The sequence below is a fragment of the Vulpes lagopus genome, chromosome 1 (assembly GCF_018345385.1).
Source record: "Vulpes lagopus strain Blue_001 chromosome 1, ASM1834538v1, whole genome shotgun sequence".
Taxonomy (NCBI): Eukaryota; Metazoa; Chordata; class Mammalia; order Carnivora; family Canidae; genus Vulpes; species Vulpes lagopus.
This window is the reverse complement of record NC_054824.1, coordinates 107,410,110-107,429,453: the sequence shown is the minus strand read 5'-3', so window position 1 is coordinate 107,429,453 and position 19,344 is coordinate 107,410,110. Positions and strand designations below refer to the sequence as shown.

The following is a 19,344-nucleotide window of genomic DNA, read 5'->3' as shown; positions in this document are numbered from 1 at the left end:
ACACATTACATTTATTTAGCGTGTCTTCTTTTACCATCTCTTTCTTTTAAATTTTTTTAATTTTTAAATTATATTTTATCTATTTTAAAAATGATTGTATTTATTCATGAGAGACGCACAGAGAGAGGTGGAGACATAGACATAGGCAGAGGGAGAAGCAGGCACCTCAAAAGGAGCCTGATGCGGGACTCGATCCCTGGACCCTGGGATCACATGCTCAACCTCTAAGCTACCCAGGCATCCCTAATTCTATCTTATTTAAATTGGCAAATCCAATTTGCCAACACTCAGTGCTCATCTTATGTGTCCTCCTCATGCCCTTCACCCAGTCACCCTATCCCCACCCACCTTACCTTACCCTCTTTCAATATAGAGCACTTCCCCCATCTGTCCTTCTCTTTCATGACGGAAGACAGAGGGTTGGATCATCAGATCAGAGCCACAAAATCAAAGATACTACCCAAAACTAAGTTTTAGTAATAATTTTAGATGAAACATGAGGAAATCAGGATTGCTAATGATGCTTCCTAGGCCCTTTTTGCAACATTAATACTCTACCCTGGTTCAAATTTAACCTGAGGTCTCTGAGTTGTGCATGTGATACATTGCTCACACAAAAGGGGGAGCTGTTTCAATTGCAAAAGCTCTGTTTTATACTTGTATAATTACATACCTTATGTGATACTTTTTCAAACAGCTATGCTGCATAAATTCATAAATTTCAGATTTCTTTACCACAGCCAATTCTAGACAGACCAGGAACATTCTGTTATAAGCATTCCATAGAAAAGTAAATTAGTAGGCTTGCTGGGAGATGTCACTAGGAAGATCACAAGGGGCTTTGACCAAATGAGCTTTCTTTTTTCCTGGGCATTCCCTAGTAAAAAATGAGAAAATAGGTACAGGCCAGCTGCTTGTCCTTTTCTCATCAGTGACCTTGATGTTTTTGTAGAATATAGACCAGTTACTTTATAAAATGTTGCTCACACCACAGAAGTGATGCTGTTTGTTTTCTCCGTGTATCTTCTATCAACTTCATTAAAATGGTGTCTGCCAGGTTTCTCCACTGTAGCTAACTAATGTCTTAAAGGGAGATCCTTAGAGATGATGAGTTATCTTGCTCCTTATCACACTTGTAGTACCCCGTGATGATTATTATGTGAATCGCGTTAGTAGTCTTACTTACCAAATGGTGATTTTTCTGATTCTGTCTACGTTGTTTACCAAATGGTGATTTTTCTGATTCTGTCTACGTTTACTAGTTGTCATTCCACAATAAGGAAGAGATTTACTTTACTCCCTTTTGTGTATTTATATCAGGATGGACTGATGGATTCAGTAGTAATCCTTTACTGTCATCATTTGGTCACTTAACCTGGCTCATTATTCACTGGCACAATGGATATTCTAGGTTTGACATACACTTTCCCCATCCTAGCCCTGGAATAGAAGTTCTAGTTCCTTTTAATGGAGAGAATAGTATTAGAAACTGGGATGTAAATAGTAAGTGTCCTACTGCTTTTCAGGTGTTACTATTTCTAGGCCCCCTCAGTGGATAGAGCTAGGAAATATATATGCATTTATATATAAATCCATGTGTATCCATACCTGTTTATAAATATCTTGAAATCCTGAGCTTACACTGATATTTCCAATACTGAGAATCCTGGCTTCATTATCCTCAGTATATTTGCATTTACTCAATGCTCCTATCAGATGGGCTGTTACCCTGACACAGTGTTGCCAACTCATACTGGCTGAGAGTTTTATGCAAATCCCAGCCACCAAATGAGAGCTCACACACCCACATGGGGCATCCCAACTCATCCTAGCTTGCCATCTTCCCTATAGTTAAAAAAAATATTGTAGTATAACTCACAATATCCTATTAGTTTTAGATGTACATCATAGTGATTGGATATTTTTATACATTATGAAATGGTCCCCACACTAAGTCTAGTTACCCTCTGTTACCATACAAAGTTTTTGCACTATTATTGACTATATTCCCTTTGCTGTATATTACATCTTCATAATTTATTTTTAAATTTTTTTTTTTTTTTTTTTTTTTTTTTTTTTTTTTTTAATTTATGATAGTCACAGAGAGAGAGAGAGAGGCAGAGACACAGGCGGAGGAAGAAGCAGGCTCCATGCACCGGGAGCCCGATGTGGGATTCGATCCCGGGTCTCCAGGATCGCGCCCTGGGCCAAAGGCAGGCGCCAAACCGCTGCGCCACCCAGGGATCCCTATCTTCATAATTTATTTATAACTAGAAGTTTGTAGCACTTAATCCCTTTCACCTGTTTCACTCACACCCAGCTGCTCTCCCTGCCTCCTGTAACCAACAGCTTACTATATCTAAGAGTGTTGCTGTTTTGTCTGTTCATTGATTTTGTTTTTTAGATTCCACATGTAAATGAAATCATTACAGATTGATTTCTGTCTGACGTATTTCACTTAGCATAATACCCTCTAGGTGCATGTTGTCACAAATGGGGTTAGATTTCATTCTTTCTTATGACTAATACCCAGCGGGTAGGTAAACCACATTTTTATCCATTCATTTATCATGGACATAGGTGCTTTGATATCTTGACTATTTTAAATAATGCTGCAGTGAACATCAGGATGCAAGGCTCTCTTCAGATTGGTATTTTCATTTTCTTTGGATAAATACCTAGAGTAGAATTGCTGGGTCAAATATGCTAGGTTTATTTTTATTTTTTGAGGAACCTCCATACTATTTTCCACAGGGACTGCACCAGTTTGCATTCTAAATCCTCTGCTCAGAATTAATATTGTAAAAATGTCAATGTTACCCAGGGCAATTTACACGTTTAATGCAATCCCTATCAAAATACCATGGACTTTCTTCAGAGAGTTAGAACAAATTATCTTAAGATTTGTGTGGAATCAGAAAAGACCCCGAATAGCCAGGGGATTTTCAAAAAGAAAACCATATCTGGGGGCATCACAATGCCAGATTTCAGGTTGTACTACAAAGCTGTGGTCATCAAGACAGTGTGGTACTGGCACAAAAACAGACACATAGATCAATGGAACAGAATAGAGAACCCAGAAGTGGACCCTGAAATGTATGGTCATCTAATATTCGATAAAGGAGGAAAGACTATCCGCTGGAAGAAAGACAGTCTCTTCAATAAATGGTGCTGGGAAAATTGGACATCCACATGCAGAAGAATGAAACTGGACCACTCTCTTTCACCATACACAAAGATAAACTCAAAATGGATGAAAGATCTAAATGTGAGACAAGAGTCCATCAAAATCATAGAAGAGAACACAGGCAACACCCTTTTTGAACTCGGCCACAGTAACTTCTTGCAAGATACATCCACAAAGGCAAAAGAAACAAAAGCAAAAATGAACTATTGGGACTTCATCAAGATAAGAAGCTTTTGCACAGCAAAGGATACAGTCAACAAAACTAAAAGGCAACCTACAGAATGGGAGAAGATATTTGCAAATGACATATCAGATAAAGGGCTAGTTTCCAAAATCTATAAAGAACTTATTAAACTCAACACCAAAGAAACAAACAATCCAATCATGAAATGGGCAAAAGACATGAAGAGAAATCTCACAGAGGAAGACATGGACATGGCCAACATGCACATGAGAAAATGCTCTGCATCACTTGCCATCAGGGAAATACAAATCAAAACCACAATGAGATACCACCTCACACCAGTGAGAATGGGGAAAATTAACAAGGCAGGAAACAACAAATGTTGGAGAGGATGCGGAGAAAAGGGAACCCTCTTGCACTGTTGGTGGGAATGTGAACTGGTGCAGCCACTCTGGAAAACTGTGTGGAGGTTCCGCAAAGAGTTAAAAATAGACCTGCCCTACGACCCAGCAATTGCACTGTTGGGGATTTACCCCAAAGATTCAGATGCAATGAAACGTCAGGACACCTGCACCCCGATGTTTCTATCAGCAATGGCCATAATAGCCAAACTGTGGAAGGAGCCTCGGTGTCCATCGAAAGATGAATGGATAAAGAAGATGTGGTTTATGTATACAATGGAATATTACTCAGCAATTAGAAACGACAAATACCCACCATTTGCTTCAACGTGGATGGAACTGGAGGGTATTATGCTGAGTGAAATAAGTCAATCGGAGAAGGACAAACAGTGTATGTTCTCATTCATTTGGGGAATATGAATAATAGTGAAAGGGAATATAAAGGAAGGGAAAAGAAATGTTGGGAAATATCAGGAAGGGAGACAGAACATAAAGACTCCTAACTCGGGGAAACGAACTAGGAGTGGTGGAAGGGGAAGAGGGCGGGTGTTGGAGGGGAATGGGTGACGGGCACTGAGGTGGACACTTGACGGGATGAGCACTGGGTGTTTTTCTGTATGTTGGTAAATTGAACACCAATAAAAATTAATTTAAAAAAATAAATAAATAAATCCTCTGCTCATAGCCTGCTTTTAATCAGGCTATTATTTTTTTTTGATACTGAGTTGTAGAAGTTATTTATCATTTGGATATTAACCTCTTATCAGATACTTGATTTGCAAGTATCCCCTCCCTTTCAGTAGGTTGCCTTTTTATTTTGATGATTTCCTTCACTGTACTAAAGCTAGTATCTGTCCTTCTAAAATTATTCCAAAAAATTAAAGAGGAAGGAAGGCTTCTAAACTCATTTTATGAGGCCAACATTATCCTGATATGGAAACCAGGCAAAAACACTGTAAAAAAAGAAAATTACAGGTCAGTATCCTTGATGAACACAGATGCAAAAATCCTCAACAAAATATTAGCAACCTGAGTTCAATAATATATTAAAATTAAAAGAATCCCTATACTTTAAATGATAGTTCTTTTCTAAGATATTCAATCAAAGAATTAAAGGTCATAGTTACAGATGTTAAAAATTATCTTGAAAACCACATAAATTGTGAGGAACTAGTTCTTAGAAAACTAAACAGCCAAGGAAGTAGCTTTATAATTTTTTTTAAATTGTTTCTCACTTTTGTTTGTTGCCTCCATTATATCTCTGTTCCTGGGGCAGTCTGATTGGAAAAGGAGCAGATAAGAGGGTGAGGAGAAGATTCCTCTGTTTGCTAAATGACTACTTTAAACAAAGATGGAGTTCTGCTGTATAGTAGGAAAATTTGGGCAATGCCCCAATGAACTTTAGTTAAATCATGTGCTTCTGTGATTATAAATTTCATTTGAATTACCAGTTTTTTGTAATCTAAAGCTAAACACTTCTAACACTTAATAAAAATCCCCTTAAACCTTATCAGCATTTCTTACCATAGTATTTTGCCCAGACACTTTCTTTGGTGTTAGCATCATGAAACCATTTACTATTATACAGTTAGAGATACATTAAGAGTTTTGTTTTTACTGTGGAAGGAGGCTCGGTGTCCATCGAAAGATGAATGGATAAAGAAGATGTGATATATGTGTAAAATGGAATATTACTCAGCCATTAGAAACGACAAATACCCACCATTTGCTTCGACATGGATAGAACTGGAGGGTATTATGCTGAGTGAAATAAGTCAGTTGGAGAAGGACAAACTTTATATGGTCTCATTCATTTGGGGAATATAAAAAACAGTGAAAGGGAATAAAGGGGAAAGGAGAAAAAATGAGTGGGAAATATCAGAAAGGGAGACAGAACATGAGAGAATCCTAACTCTGGGAAACGAACAAGGGGTGGTAGAAAGGGAGGTGGGCGGGGGGTGGGGGTGACTGGGTGATTGGCACTGAGGGGGGGCACTTGATGGGATAAGCACTGGGTGTTATGCTATATGTTGGCAAATTGAACTCCAATTTTAAAAAAATGTAAAATAAAGACTTAGCATGGCAAAAAAAAGTTTTGTTTTTAAAAAATTCTTAATATTGGGTGGTTTTCCAATCTTTTAAGAGACTTAAGATGGCATGCTAAAGTCAAGACAGGAAAGAAATTACTGATGAAAGATTAGTATAACAATATTTGACGTATAATATATTTTTATTAAGAATTAATATTAATAACATTAAGAATACACAATGAAGAATTTTTCTTCCATGAGACATACATAGTATATTACATAATACACTTTTAGTTTTATCCAAATGTTTTTAGACTTATGAAGAATTAATATAAAAATGTGACAGTCGAGCTTCTTATCTTTTTTATTAAGCAGAACATTATTATATTTAATATACAAATTCTGTACAACCAGAAAGTAAAAACCTCACAGTAAAATGTTGGTGAGAAACCATGGTATTTCATTTGCAGTGTTTGACAGATAGTTAACATTCTTAGTCATAAGCTTTTTATCATTTTTTATTTTTTTCATCTCCCCCTTTCTCTTTCTCTTCAGTGAATCTGACAGTTCTGGGAAACATGGTGGCAATGTTTCTTTGGATGTTTTACCAGTTAAAGGTCCTCAAGGTTCTCCACTTCTTTCACAAGCCGCTTGCCCACCTCAAGATAAATCATCCTCCAGGGAAATGTGGACTGTCCAACCTGAACACTTGATTTTGATGGCCCCTTCTCCTTGTGAGTATATCAACAATACCACAATAGCAGTGCACTTTGGAAACCAAGGATGTACTCACTCTGATCCCATTGCTCATCTAGGAAATATACTTGAACTATATGCAAATGTGACCTACGGCTTATGCAGGTCCTCCCCTCCCCTACTGAGACCCACTTCACATTCATCCTGAGCACTGTCCAGCATAAGGCCATTGTCCTCATACCAAGCTCCCAGTTCTCTGTATGGCAGGGCTGCTCATCCATGGGCCCTTCCTCCCACCTCATCCCTCACCCCAAAGAACTCATTTGGTACTTGATGTCTTTTGCTCTTAACATTGACACAGTTGGTTCAGAGTAGGAACAAATCTAGTATGAGTGTATGTGCCCAAGATAAGACCAGTGGTAACAATTTCCAGATGTCCTTTTTTTTCTCTTTGTTCAGTGTCTTTGTAGTTTAAAAATAAAATGGTCTTATTTTATAGGGATTTGAAATTCATATAAAGCAAAATTAAGTTGGTAGACTAGGATTTGTTTTTACTGCTTATTAACACATGGAGTGTTCTGGTTTTTTCTCTCCACTAATACTAAACAGAAGTTACATTTTATTTATCTGATAGGTGGTCTGGCAAAAACTGCACGTTTCCAGATTTTAAATAATTCCATTAGGTTACTAAAATTTGAGTTATACTGGCCGGCACATTGCCTTACAGTAACACCACAGCATGGATTTATCCCACCAGAGTAAGTATGATTTCCCTTTCCTCCAGGTAGTATTCAGATGTTAGCATGGTGACTTTTGAAGGATCAAATATTTGCCATTTTAATTTATTCAGTAGAATTTTATCATATGCTCCCTGTGCAGAGCTCCATGTGGTTTTGTGGGACTACAGTGTCATTCAAGGCTCATGCTCCTTAGCAGAGTAGAGCCCATGTCCACAGAACTTATGGTGTATACAGCCTAAAAGGGTTAAGGGACATGAATGAGGTGGGAAAGATTTCCTGGAATGGAAAATATCAGATTGTGCGGATATATTACTCTGTGTAGCAAATTAAAAGCAAGGGATATGACTGAGCAGATAATGAAGGATGGTGGTTTTTAAGGCCCAGATGGTTCTGTCCTTCATTGCCCTGGGTTTGGCTCAACTTATTCTGCTGGTTTTGTCTAAAGGACATTTTATAGACAAAGCTTCCTGACTTTTAATATGTCTGAATCTTACCTAGCTTGCTATGTTTTACAAATAGTATTCTAAGAAGGAAGTCTTGGGGACCAAATACTGATAAGCAGCTGTCCTTTCTGTGCAGCTTAATTATTGATAGGAGCTGCAGTTCTGCAGCTTTCCAGGGGCTTCATCTGGGTTGGCACAGAGCATTCACATCTGAAAGTTACTTCCTATTTGGGAATGGCAACTTTGCAGAAGAGCAACATGAAGTTTATTTACTTTTGCAAAGTGATGAAGTGTCCATTTAAGGAGAGTTCAGTTGGTTAATACTGACTTAAGGTATGGTTAAGCATAGTCCGGGGAAATATTCCTAGGAGCAATCTATTAAACATTTACTAATTAATGGTTGAAAAGATAGGGAAATGATAGATTGTTCCACAAATTACTTTTAATATCACCCCACATACTTAGCTATTAGCAAAGGAAAATACTCTTGCTCTGCCATTTTCTAAAGATTTTATTTATTTGAAAGAGAGAGTGAGAGAGCAAGCATGAACAGTGCAAGAGTAGCAGAGGAAGAGGGAGAAGCTGGGCTGAGCCAGGAGCCCAACATGGGGCTCAATCCAGAACCCTGAGACCATGACCTGAGCCAAAGGCAAATGCTTAACCATCTGAGCCACTCAGGTGCCCTTGCTCTGCCATTTTTGACATGTGTGCCGAAGTGTCTTTTGTAACTAGTCGTTTCTTCTGAGTCACAGATCTGATTATGTTGTCCACATTTAAAAGTCTTCTTTGAGGGCAGCCCGGGTGGCTCAGGGGTTTAGCGCTGCCTTCGGCCCAGGGTGTGATCCTGGAGACCTGGGATCAAGTCCCACATTGGGCTCCCTGCATGGAGCCTGCTTCTCCCTCTGCCTGTGTCTCTGCCCACCCCCTCTCTCTCTCTCTCGTGAATAAATACATTTTTTAAAAAATCTTTTTAAAAAAAGTTTTCTTTGACATTCCATAGCTCTTGAGGAGAATGATGAGCGTGGGAAGTTTTAGCAATTGGGTAAAAAAGTCTTTATTCTTTTCTTTTCCACCCCACTTTTTCTTCCAGTTTCCTTTCCAGCTCTTTCATTCTCTTTGTACTGTGACTGTATCATTCTTTATTATCAGGTGGCTCAGAGCTTTTGTATATTGGTCTTTCGCTCCAGAAATTTTTTTTCTGAATTGCTTTTAAATGATATTTCTATGGTATGGTCTGTTTTCACATGAGTTTTCCCCTTAGGTTCATGGTTTTATGCCACTCGACTTTTTGTTAGTCACTGAGTTTAGGGGTGATGTAGAAGCATACATGTATGGGATCTCACCTCTTGTCTGTTCTTTATTAGCAACAAGGAAAGAGTTGTTCATTGATAAAACATATTTATAATTCTTGTGGTTATTGCTATTAAAGTATGGGGTACTCTTGTTTTTTATACTGAATTCTTTTTTTTAGGAGTAAGCTACAAATTCTTGTGAGTCCTAATTCCTCTTTATCCACAAAACATTCAATGTTTCCATGGAGTGGTTTCATCTATATACATTGTGACAATGGACAGAAGGTACTTTGTTTTTTTAAGCAACATTCTTCCTATTTTGCAGCTTAACTGTCATGATCCTTACTGGCCCTAGTATTTCAGACATGAAATGAAGGCTGTTCTTTCAGCCCAGCTAGACTTATTCAGATGGAGAAGTTAGCACAGGGTTTTCCTGTTAGTGATCTGAACAATTCTCCTGGGTAGGGGCAGGAATAGAAAGTGGAGCCTAGAAACCATTATTAATTTGCAAAATCTGCTTTAAAAAAGAAGAGAGTTGGGAGAGAGAGGTGAGAGTCACAGATTTACTTTGAGTTTTTTTTGTTTTTGTTTTTGTTTTTTTTGTTTTGTTTTTTTTTTTTACTTTGAGATCTAAATAAACTTCCTCTTCCTCCATGTTTCATTTGTTTGGCATTACTTTTCTCCACCATGTTTCAAAAATCAGAATTGTTTCTTTAAAATGATAGCTCCACTTGTGTCTTATCTCCTTTATTTGGCTCTTTTCAGAAAGTTGTGAAAGTTCAAATTCGAGAAGACTTGACCCAGAAAGAACTTACTCATTTGGCCTCCAGCTCATTTGGAATCCTTTCACCAGAAACTGATCCTTCTGTTAGTCATCTGATGAAGCCGATGACAAAACCACCTTCCACAAAAGTTGAAATAAGAAATAAGACTGTTACTTTTCCTGCAACAGAACCTGGTGAAACTTCAGGTGTGGTATCACAAGGATATACAGTTCAAATGTCCACTGATCTGTTGACTCTAACACTCTGTTCTTAGTGACCCTTATTGGGATAAATAAGGGATAGGGATCAAATTGTCCCCTCTTTCGGGAGAGACTCAGGTGGTCCTTGGCAGTCATTTCAGTGACAGGCCAGATTTGGGGCAGTCTAAAAATTGAAAAATGTTTAAGAACTGTTTATGTTCCAGGAGTCTCAGATTCTCGCTGGTCAGAACCATCCCTCCCCAGCTCTCATTAGGTCTTTTACCAGAGCTGCTAGTAAGTTAGCAGCAGAAGAAAAGAAGAAAGAGGGGAAAACTTGGTTCTGCCCCTCACTAGTGAGACTTGAGGCGCTAGAGAGGCTAAATGGATAGACTCAGTTTCCCCATTTGCAAAATGTCCATCATAATTGACTCGTCTCACAGAGGGCTTTGAGGGATAAATGAAATAATACATATAAAGCACTTGGCATAGTGTGTGTCACCTAGTAGGCCCTCAGTATTGCTAGTACTCCCCCAGCGTCTGGAGAATACTGCTTTTGCATTTCCTCTCTCCCACCTCCCTCCCTGTGATGGCTCAGTCTGCATGACTGGGATTGGAAAGGGTTTACGCCTTCTGTCACCTGGCCCTCACACCATGCCTCTCCCACTGGCTGTCTTGCACTCATGCTCAGTTTCCGCTGCCTGTCAAGCCTGTCCGTTGCGGGTTATCACCCATCCCCTCGCTCCATTGTCCCCACTCACATCCTCTGAGTTCCAGCGGCTCTTTGGCCTCAGTCAGACATCCAGGCCACTCTCCAGCACCCCAGCCTGGGCTGCCTGGGCTTGAATTCTGTGGTCTGTCTCTGAAATCACTGCCTTAGGAGCATTCTTAACTGCCATGTGCCCTTCCCTCTGCATTCCTGCCTGGTGAGGTTCCAGGCCTTATTAGACCAGCCGTCTACCAGCTTCAGGTCTGTACTGGAGCAGCACAGCACTGCTGCAGGAAACTCTGCCTGTGCCCACAAATTTGTCATCTCTGCTCTCAGAAGCCGCTCAGCACCAATCTCTACTAGCAGCCCTCTTTGTTTGCTAGACTCGTTTGACAGCTTCTCTCCTTTTTTTTTTTTTTTAATATATGTATATATTTTTATTGGAGTTCAATTTGCCAACGTACAGTATAACACCCATTGCTCAACCTGTCAAGTGCCCCTCTCAGTGCTTGTCACCCAGTCACCCCATCCCCCCACCCACCTCCCCTTGCACTACCCCTTCTTAGGAGTCTTATCCCAGAGTTAGGAGTCTAACCCTCTGATTTTTCCCACTCATTTTCTCTCTTTTCCCCTATAATCCCAATCACTATTTTTTATATTCTCTGTATGAGTGAAACCATATAATGTTTGTCCTTCTCTGATTGACTTACTTCACTCAGCATAATACCCTCCAGAACCATCCACATCGAAGCAAATAGTGGGTATGCATCCTTTCTGATGGCTGAGTAATATTCCATTGTATACATAGACCATAGCTTCTTTATCCATTCATCTGTCAGTGGACACTGAGGCTCTTTCCACAGTTTGGCTCATGTGGACATTGCTGCTGTGAACACTGGGGTCCAGGTGTCCTGCCGTTTCACTGCATCTGTATCTTTGGGGTAAATCCCCAGCAGTGCAATTGCTTGGTCGTAGGATAGCTCTAATTTTAACTCTTTGAGGAACTTCCACACAGTTTTCTAGGGTGGCTGCACCAATTCACATTCCCACCAACAGTGGAAGAGGGTTCCCCTTTCTCCACATCCTCTCCAGCATTTGTTGTTTCCTGTCTTGTTAATTTTCACCATTCTCACTGGTGTGAGGTGGGATCTCATTGTGGTTTTCATTTGTATTTCCCTGATGGCAAGTGATGCGCAGAGCATTTTCTCATGTGCTTGTTGGCCGTGTCTATGTCGTCTTTGGTGAAATTTCTGTTCCTCTCTTTTGCCCATTTCATGATTGGATTTTTTGTTTCTTGGGTGTTGAGTTTAATAAGTTCTTTATAGATGTTGGATACCAGCCCTTTATCTGATCTGTCATTTGCAAATATCTACTCCCAATCTGTAGGCTTTTAGTTTTGTTGACTGTTTCTTTTGCTGTGCAGAAGCTTTTTATCTTAAGTCCCAGTAGTTCATTTTTGCTTTAGTTTCCCTTGCCTTCATAGATGTATCCTGCAAGAAGTTGCTGTGACCAAGTTCAAAAAGGGTGCTGCCTGTGTTCTCCTCTAAGATTTTGATGGAATCTTGTCTCAAGTTTTTTTTTTTTTTTTTTTTTTTTTTTTTTTTTTTTTTATGTTAGTCACAGAGAGAGAGAGAGAGGCAGAGACACAGGCGGAGGAAGAAGCAGGCTCCATGCACCGGGAGCCTGATGTGGGATTCGATCCTGGGTCTCCAGGATCGCGCCCTGGGCCAAAGGCAGGCGCCAAACCGCTGCGCCACCCAGGGATCCCTTGTCTCAAGTTTAGATCTTGCATCCATTTTGAGTTTCTCTTTGTGTCTGGTGTAAGAGAATGGTCTAGTTTCATTTTTCCACATGTGGCTGTCCATTTTTCCCAGCACCATTTATTGAAGAGACTGTCCTTTTTCCAGTGGATAGTCTTTCCTGCTTTGTCGAATATTAGTTGACCATAGAGTTGAGGTCCCATTTCTGGGTTCTCTGTTCTGTTCCATTGATCTGTGTGTCTGTTTTTGTGCCAGTACACACAGTCTTGATGATCACAGCTTTGTAGTACAACTTGATATCCAGCATTGTGATGGCCCCAGCTCTGGTTTTCTTTTTCAATATCCCCTGACTCTTCAGGGTCTTTTCTGATTCCACACAAATCTTAAGATAATTTGTTCCAACTCTGTGAAGAAAGTCCATGGTATTTTGATAGGGATTGCATTGAATGTGTAAGTTGCCCTGGGTAGCAGTGACACTATCACAATATTCTTCTAATCCGTGAGCATGGTATATTTTTCCATCTCTTTGTGTCTTCCTCAATCTCTTTCAGAAGTGTTCTGTAGTTTTTAGGGTATAGATCCTTTACCTCTTTGGTTAGGTTTATTCCTAGGTATCTTCTACTTTTGGGTGTAATTAGAAATGTAATTGACTCCTTAATTTCTTTCTTTAGTCTCATTGTTAGTGTATAGATATGCCACTGATTTCTGGGCACTGATTTTGTAACCTGCCACACTGCTGACTTGCTATATGAGTTCTAGCAATCTTGGGGTGGAGTCTTTTGGGTTTTCTATGTACAGTATCATGTCATCTGTGAAGAGGAAGAATTTGACTTTTTCTTGGCCAATTTAAATGCCTTTTATTTCTTTTTGTTGTCTGATTGCTGAGGCTAGGATTTCTAGTACTGCTGAATAAGTGAGAGTGGACATCCCTGTTGTGTTCCTGATCTTAGGGGAAAAGGCTCTCAGTGTTTCACCCTTGAGAATGATACTCAGTTTGGACTTTTCATAGATGGCTTTTAAGATACTGAGGAAAGTCCCTGTATCCCTACACTCTGAAGAGTTTTGATCAGGAATGGAGGCTGTATTTTGTCAAATGCTTTTTCTGCATCTATTGTCTTTTCTCTTGTTGATATGATCTATCACATCAATTGTTTTTATGAGTGTTGAACCACCCTTGCATTCTGGGGATAAATCCCACTTGGTCATGGTGAATAATCTTCTTAATGTACTGTTGGATCCTATTGGCTAGTCTCTTGTGAGAATTTTTGCATTTGTGTTCATCAGGGTATTGGTCTATAATTCTCCTTTTTGGTGGGGTCTTTGTCTGGTTTGGGGATCAAAGTGATGCTGGCTCATAAAACGAGTTTGGAAGTGTTGTGTCCTTTTCTACTCTGTGGAACATCTTTAGTAGAATAGGTATTATTTCTTCTTGAAACATTTGATAGAATTCCCCTGGGAAGCCATCTGGCTCTGGACTTTTGTGTCTTGGGAGGTTTTTGATGACTGCTTCAACTTCCTCCTTGGTTATTGGCCTGTTCAAGTTTTCTACTTCTTCCTCTTCCAGTTTTGGTAACTTGTGGTTTTCCAGAAATGAGTCCATTTTTTCTGAATTGCCTAATTTATTGGTGTTTAGCTGCTCATAATACTTTTTTCTTTTTTTAAAGATTTTATTTATTTATTCATGAGAGGGAGAGAGAGAGGCAGAGACACAGACAGAGGGAGCAGGCTCTACGCAGGGAGCCCCATGTGGGATTCAATCCCAGGTCCCCAGTATCAGGCCCTGGACTGAAGGTGGCACTAAACTGCTGGACCACCCGGGCTGCCCTCATAATACTTCTTAAAAATCATTTGTATTTCCTTGGTATTGGTTGTGATCTCTCTCTTTCATTCATGATTTTATTAATTTGTGTCTTTTTTCTTTTTAATAATGGTGGCTAATGGTTTATCTTATGAATTTTTTCAAAGAACTAACTCCTGGCTTTGTTGATCTGTTCTACAGTTCTTCTGGTCTCTATTTCATTGAGTTCTGCTCAAATCATTATTATCTCCCTTCTTCTGCTTGGTGTAGGTTTATTTCCTGTTCTTTCTCCAGTTCCTATAGGTGTGAGGTTAGCTTGTGTATTTGAGTCTTTTCCAATTTTTTGAGGGATGCTTGTATTGTGATGTATTTCCCTCTTAGGACTGCTTTTGCTGTATCCCAAAGATTTTGAACAGCTGTATCTTCATTTTCATTAGTTTCCATGAATCTTTTTAATTCCTCTCTAATTTCCTGGTTGACCCGTTCATCTTTTAGTAGGATGCTCTTTAGCCTCCACATGTTTGAGTTTCTTCCAAATTTCTTCTTGTGATTGAGTTCAAGTTTCAAAGCACTGTGGTCTGAAACTCTGCAGAGGACAATCCCAATCTTTTGGTATCGGTTGAGACCTGATTTGTGACCCAGTATGTGTTCTATCCTAGGGAAAGTTCCATGTGCACTTGAGAAGAATGTGTATTCAGTTGCATTTGGATGGAAAGTTCTGTATATATCTATGAAATCCATCTGGTCCAGTGTATCATTTAAGCCCCTTGTTTCTTTGGTGATATTGTGCTTAGAAAATCTGTCAATGGGCAGCCCTGGTGGCGCAGTGGTTTAGCGCCGCCTGCAGCCTAGGGCGTGATCCTGGAGACCCTGGATCAAGTTCCACGTCAGGCTCCTGCATGGAGCCTGCTTCTCCCTCTGCCTGTGTCTCTGCCCCTCTCTCTCTCTCTCTTTCTCTCTTTCTCTCTCTGTGTGTGTGTGTGTGTGTGTGTGTGTGTGTGTGTGTGTGTGTCTATGAATAAATAAATAAGTAATCTTTTAAAAAATAAAAAAAAAATCTGTCACTTGGAGAAAGCGCCATGTTGAAGTCTCCTACTCCAGTGTATTATTATCTGACTATGTCTTTACTTTGGTTATTAATTGATATACTGGGCAGCTCCCACATTAGTGGCATAAATATTCATGATTGTTAGGTCTTCTTGTTTGGTAGGCCCTTTAAATATGATATAGTGTCCCTCTTTATCTCTTACTACAGTCTTTGGGATAAAATTTAATTTATCTGATATGAGGACTGCTACCCCAGCTTTCTTTTGAGGACCATTTGAATGGTAAATGGTTCTCCAACTTTTCAATTTCTGGCTGGAGGTGTCCTTAGGTCTCAAATGAGTCTCTTGTAGACAGCAAACAGATGGGTCTTGCTTTTTTATCCAGTTTGAAACCCTGCATCTTTGATGGGATCATTTAGCCCATTCACGTTCAGAGCACCCATTGAAAGATATGAATTTAGTGTCTTTGTAATACGTATTCAGTTCCTGTTTTTGTGGATTGTTTCTTTGGGCTCCCTCCTTTTTTTACAGGGTTCCCCTTAATATTTCTTGTAGAACCGGTTCATGGTCACATATTCTTTCAGTTTCTGCCTATCCTGGAAACTCTTTATCTCTTGTTCTATTCCAAATGACAGCTGGATAAAGTATCCTTGGTGGCATGTTCTTCTCATTTAGTATCCTGAATATATCATGCCACCACTACTGGCCTGCCAGGCCTCTGTGGAGAGGTCTGCTATAATTTGATACTTCTCCCCATATTAGTTAAGCATCTCTTGTCTATCACTTCTTTAAGGATTTTCTCTTTATCTTTGGAATTTTTAAGTTTCACTATTAAATGTTGAGGTGTTCAATGGTTTTTATTGATTTTTGGGGATGGGGGGCCCTCTGTCTCCTGGATCTGAGTGCCTGTTTCCTTCCCCAGATTTGGGAAGTTCTCAGCTATGATTTGTTCAAATATGCTTTCAACCCTCTTCCCTCTCGGCCTCTTTTGTATCCCCAGTTATATGTAAATTCTTCCTCTTTAAGCCATCATTTATTTCCCTTAACCTTTCTTCATGGGCTCTTGTTTTTCTTTTTCCTCAGTTTCCTTCCTTGCCATCAACTTGTCTTCTGTGTTGCTCACTCTGTCTTCCACCTCATTAACCCTAGTAGTTAGGACATCCAGTGTGGATTGCAAATCATTTAATTTTTAATTTCGGCATGATTAGATCTAAATTCTGCAATCCTGAAGTCTCTAGAATCCTTTATTATTTTTTCCAGAGCCATCAGTAGCTTTATAATTGTGCTTCTAAATTGGCTTTCTGACATCGAATTGTAATCCATATGCTGTAGCTCTGTGGCAGAGATTACTGTTTCTGATTCTTACTTTTGTGGGAAGTTCTTCCTTCTAGTCATTTTGCTCCGTGCGAAGTGGCTGTATGAGCAGGCTGAGTCAAGAATATCAACGATGACCTAAGTAAATTTCATCCTAGATGATTCTGACAAGATCAAAGACTAGAAAATGATTAAGATCAGAACAAAATAAAAAGGACTACTAAAGTGATCAATTTTAAAACAAGTAGTGAAAAATAAAAGGCCAAGAATCCCCAAAAAAAGAAAAAAAGAAGAACAGAAAGCAAAAGTAAAGAGGAAAAAAAGGAAAAAGGATACGGGAAAATAAATAAATAAATAAATGAGTGAATGAATGAATGAATGAATGAATGAGGGGGGTCTGGGAGATGGTGGTGGTGAAGAAGTGGTAGTGGAGGGAGAATGTAGTCTACCTGAGGGGTCCTAGAGGGTGATCCTCTTGGTTCTGAGTATATTTTGTTCTCTGTGGTAAAGGATGCTCAGTCCCAAATTTATATAAACCAATACTTGTAGAAGGCCCCAACATTGACCACCAAAACATAAACAAGATAAAAGAGGGGGGCAGAATGGGAATGAAGAGAGAATATAATCTCACCAAATGAACCAGCCCAGTATACCATTTGGTTCTGGGTGCATGTTGGTCATGTTTTAGAAGGTATTAACTTCTACCATTGTAATACAAAATGAGGCAGATAAAAACAAAAAAAAACAGAAAACAAAAACCTGTATCTTGTATATCTCCCAAAATTAAGTTGAGTATGTTGAAGGGAATGTAGAAGTGGAAAATATATCTATGACATATGATTGTGTAGAAATATGAAAGTCCAAAAGGAAGAAACTTAAAAATGAAGAGGTGGTAAAATATTACAGTTAAAGTTGGAAAAGAGAAAAAATACTGGAAATTTTTAGTCTGATATAAAAACGAGTTGTACTGGTAAAAGGGAAAAAAAGGAAGGGTACCCTCTAGTTCTATATACTATAAATCCCTCGACTCCCCCTGGAGCTTTCCAGCGCTGCTCGGTCTAGGACTTGCTCTTCCTCTGTCCTTCCAGCTGGTCTCTGGGGGAGGCGCTTACTGTGCTGATTCTCAGGTGTGTACACCTGGGGGAGATTCCTGACCCCCCCAGTCGGGTGCCGGCTCAGTGGGAGCTGTTTACCCAGTGAGGCCTCTGTCCCCTGGCAGCCCGCCCCTCCCAGGCACAGGGTGACACCAGGAGGAACAACCACACTGGCAGCAGCCAGGTCCTGACCTGTTATCAGCTCCCCGCGGGTAACTACCCTAGTCTCCCAGTCCATACGGGCCTGGATGCTCCGGTGGTGCGGGTCGCTGACCTGCACAGCTCAGGGGCGCCCAGTGGCAGGAGAGTCCTCCCTGTCCTATGCACTCCCCCTTCTACCTGTCCCAGGGGGAGCACAGGATGGTGGGCTGTGTCCCAGCACCCTGGGATCCGGGGCCTGTGCTGCTGGAATCCTCCCGGGGCATCCAAAGTCAACAGGGTGCCCTTTGATTAGCTGCCCACCTAATCGATTGGCTTCTCCAGATGCACCAAGGGGTTTGGTCCAGTTTGTGGTGCATTTCTCCCCCCGACCCCCCTCAGGCACACTTCCTCTGTTAGTGACTCAGGAAACTGGTGGCTTCACTGCCCCTCCTGCGATTCTGCCCAATTTTTCTGATACGTGCTTTTTCATCTGGGAAGAATCTGGTGTGGATTTTTAAAGTTCCTGCATCTCAGGACTGGGCTTTCCTGTCCTGGAGGCTTTTGCCACCCAGCCCTTAGCCCGGCTCCTCACGGGGCCCCTCCCCGACTTGATTCTTTTTTTATTTTTTCCCTTCCTTCCTACCTTGTTAGAAGCGAAAACCCTTCTCTCTGTAGCGTTCCGGGTGCTCTCTCTTTAAATCTCAGGTCGAATTCATAGGTATTCAGGATGGCTTGAGATTTATCTAGGTAGTTGGTGGGGCCAGGTTAGTTGAGGACCCCTCCTCTTCTGCCATCTTGCCCCCTATTTGACAGCTTCTCTCTTCTCAGTGCCCCTCCCCTACTCCTACTCTCGCTCTTGCAAGCTCTTCAACTCTGCCTCACACATCATTGCAAATATAAAGGCCATTAGGCTAAATCCAAGGCTTCCGCTTCCATCTCTGGCAAACCCTTCTGCTTGGAATCCAGGCCCATCTCTTCATGCCTTCTCGGGCCCTTCCTCCTCGCCTTCTCTCTCCCATGTCCTCAGTTTCCTCCCTCTGTTGATGCCTTTCCATTGGCACACAATTCCCTCTGCTATCACCTGTTTAAGGAATGCCTTCCTCAACCCCATGACTCCTTGCTGCTCTCCCTGTTTCCTCGACACCCCTCCCTCGTGGAAAGATTGTGCTCCCTGCTTTTATTTCCTAAGGCCGTAACTGAGCTGGTGCTACCACCTCGCCCTTACCTGCTATCGGGGTCACTGAAAAGGGAGTGTCTCTTCTGTGGGCCTTTGTTAATTTGACCTCTCAACACTGGTGGCCGCTCCTTCCTCCTTGGACTGTTTGCTCCTTGCGCCTCTCCTGGTTTTCCCTGCCTCACTTGCTCCTTCTCAGATTTCCTTGATGACTCTTCTTCCTGGGCCTGCCTGTGTTCTCTTCTTTCTCTCTGGTCTCCCTGCACCCTGCCCAGCTTCTGCGTGTTGGCGTCTCACAAAAAGAACTCGTTTTACCCATGAAACCTGCCTCTCCTCCAGCCCACCCTATGTGATCAAGTGACACCACTGTCTGT

The 19,344-nt window shown here is 40.7% G+C and overlaps 1 protein-coding gene across 6 annotated transcripts in view; it reads left to right on the top strand.

The window, feature by feature from the left end:
• CEP192 (centrosomal protein 192) overlaps positions 1-19,344 on the top strand; it is a 159,794-nt gene that overhangs the window by 123,581 nt on the left and 16,869 nt on the right. For all 6 annotated transcript variants that reach the window (XM_041767448.1, XM_041767440.1, XM_041767443.1 and 3 more), the window contains 4 exons: positions 6,358-6,536; positions 7,133-7,256; positions 9,153-9,258; positions 9,739-9,943. In XM_041767448.1, the coding sequence (XP_041623382.1) occupies positions 6,358-6,536; positions 7,133-7,256; positions 9,153-9,258; positions 9,739-9,943 (614 nt within the window). The remainder of the gene's footprint in view (positions 1-6,357; positions 6,537-7,132; positions 7,257-9,152; positions 9,259-9,738; positions 9,944-19,344) is intronic.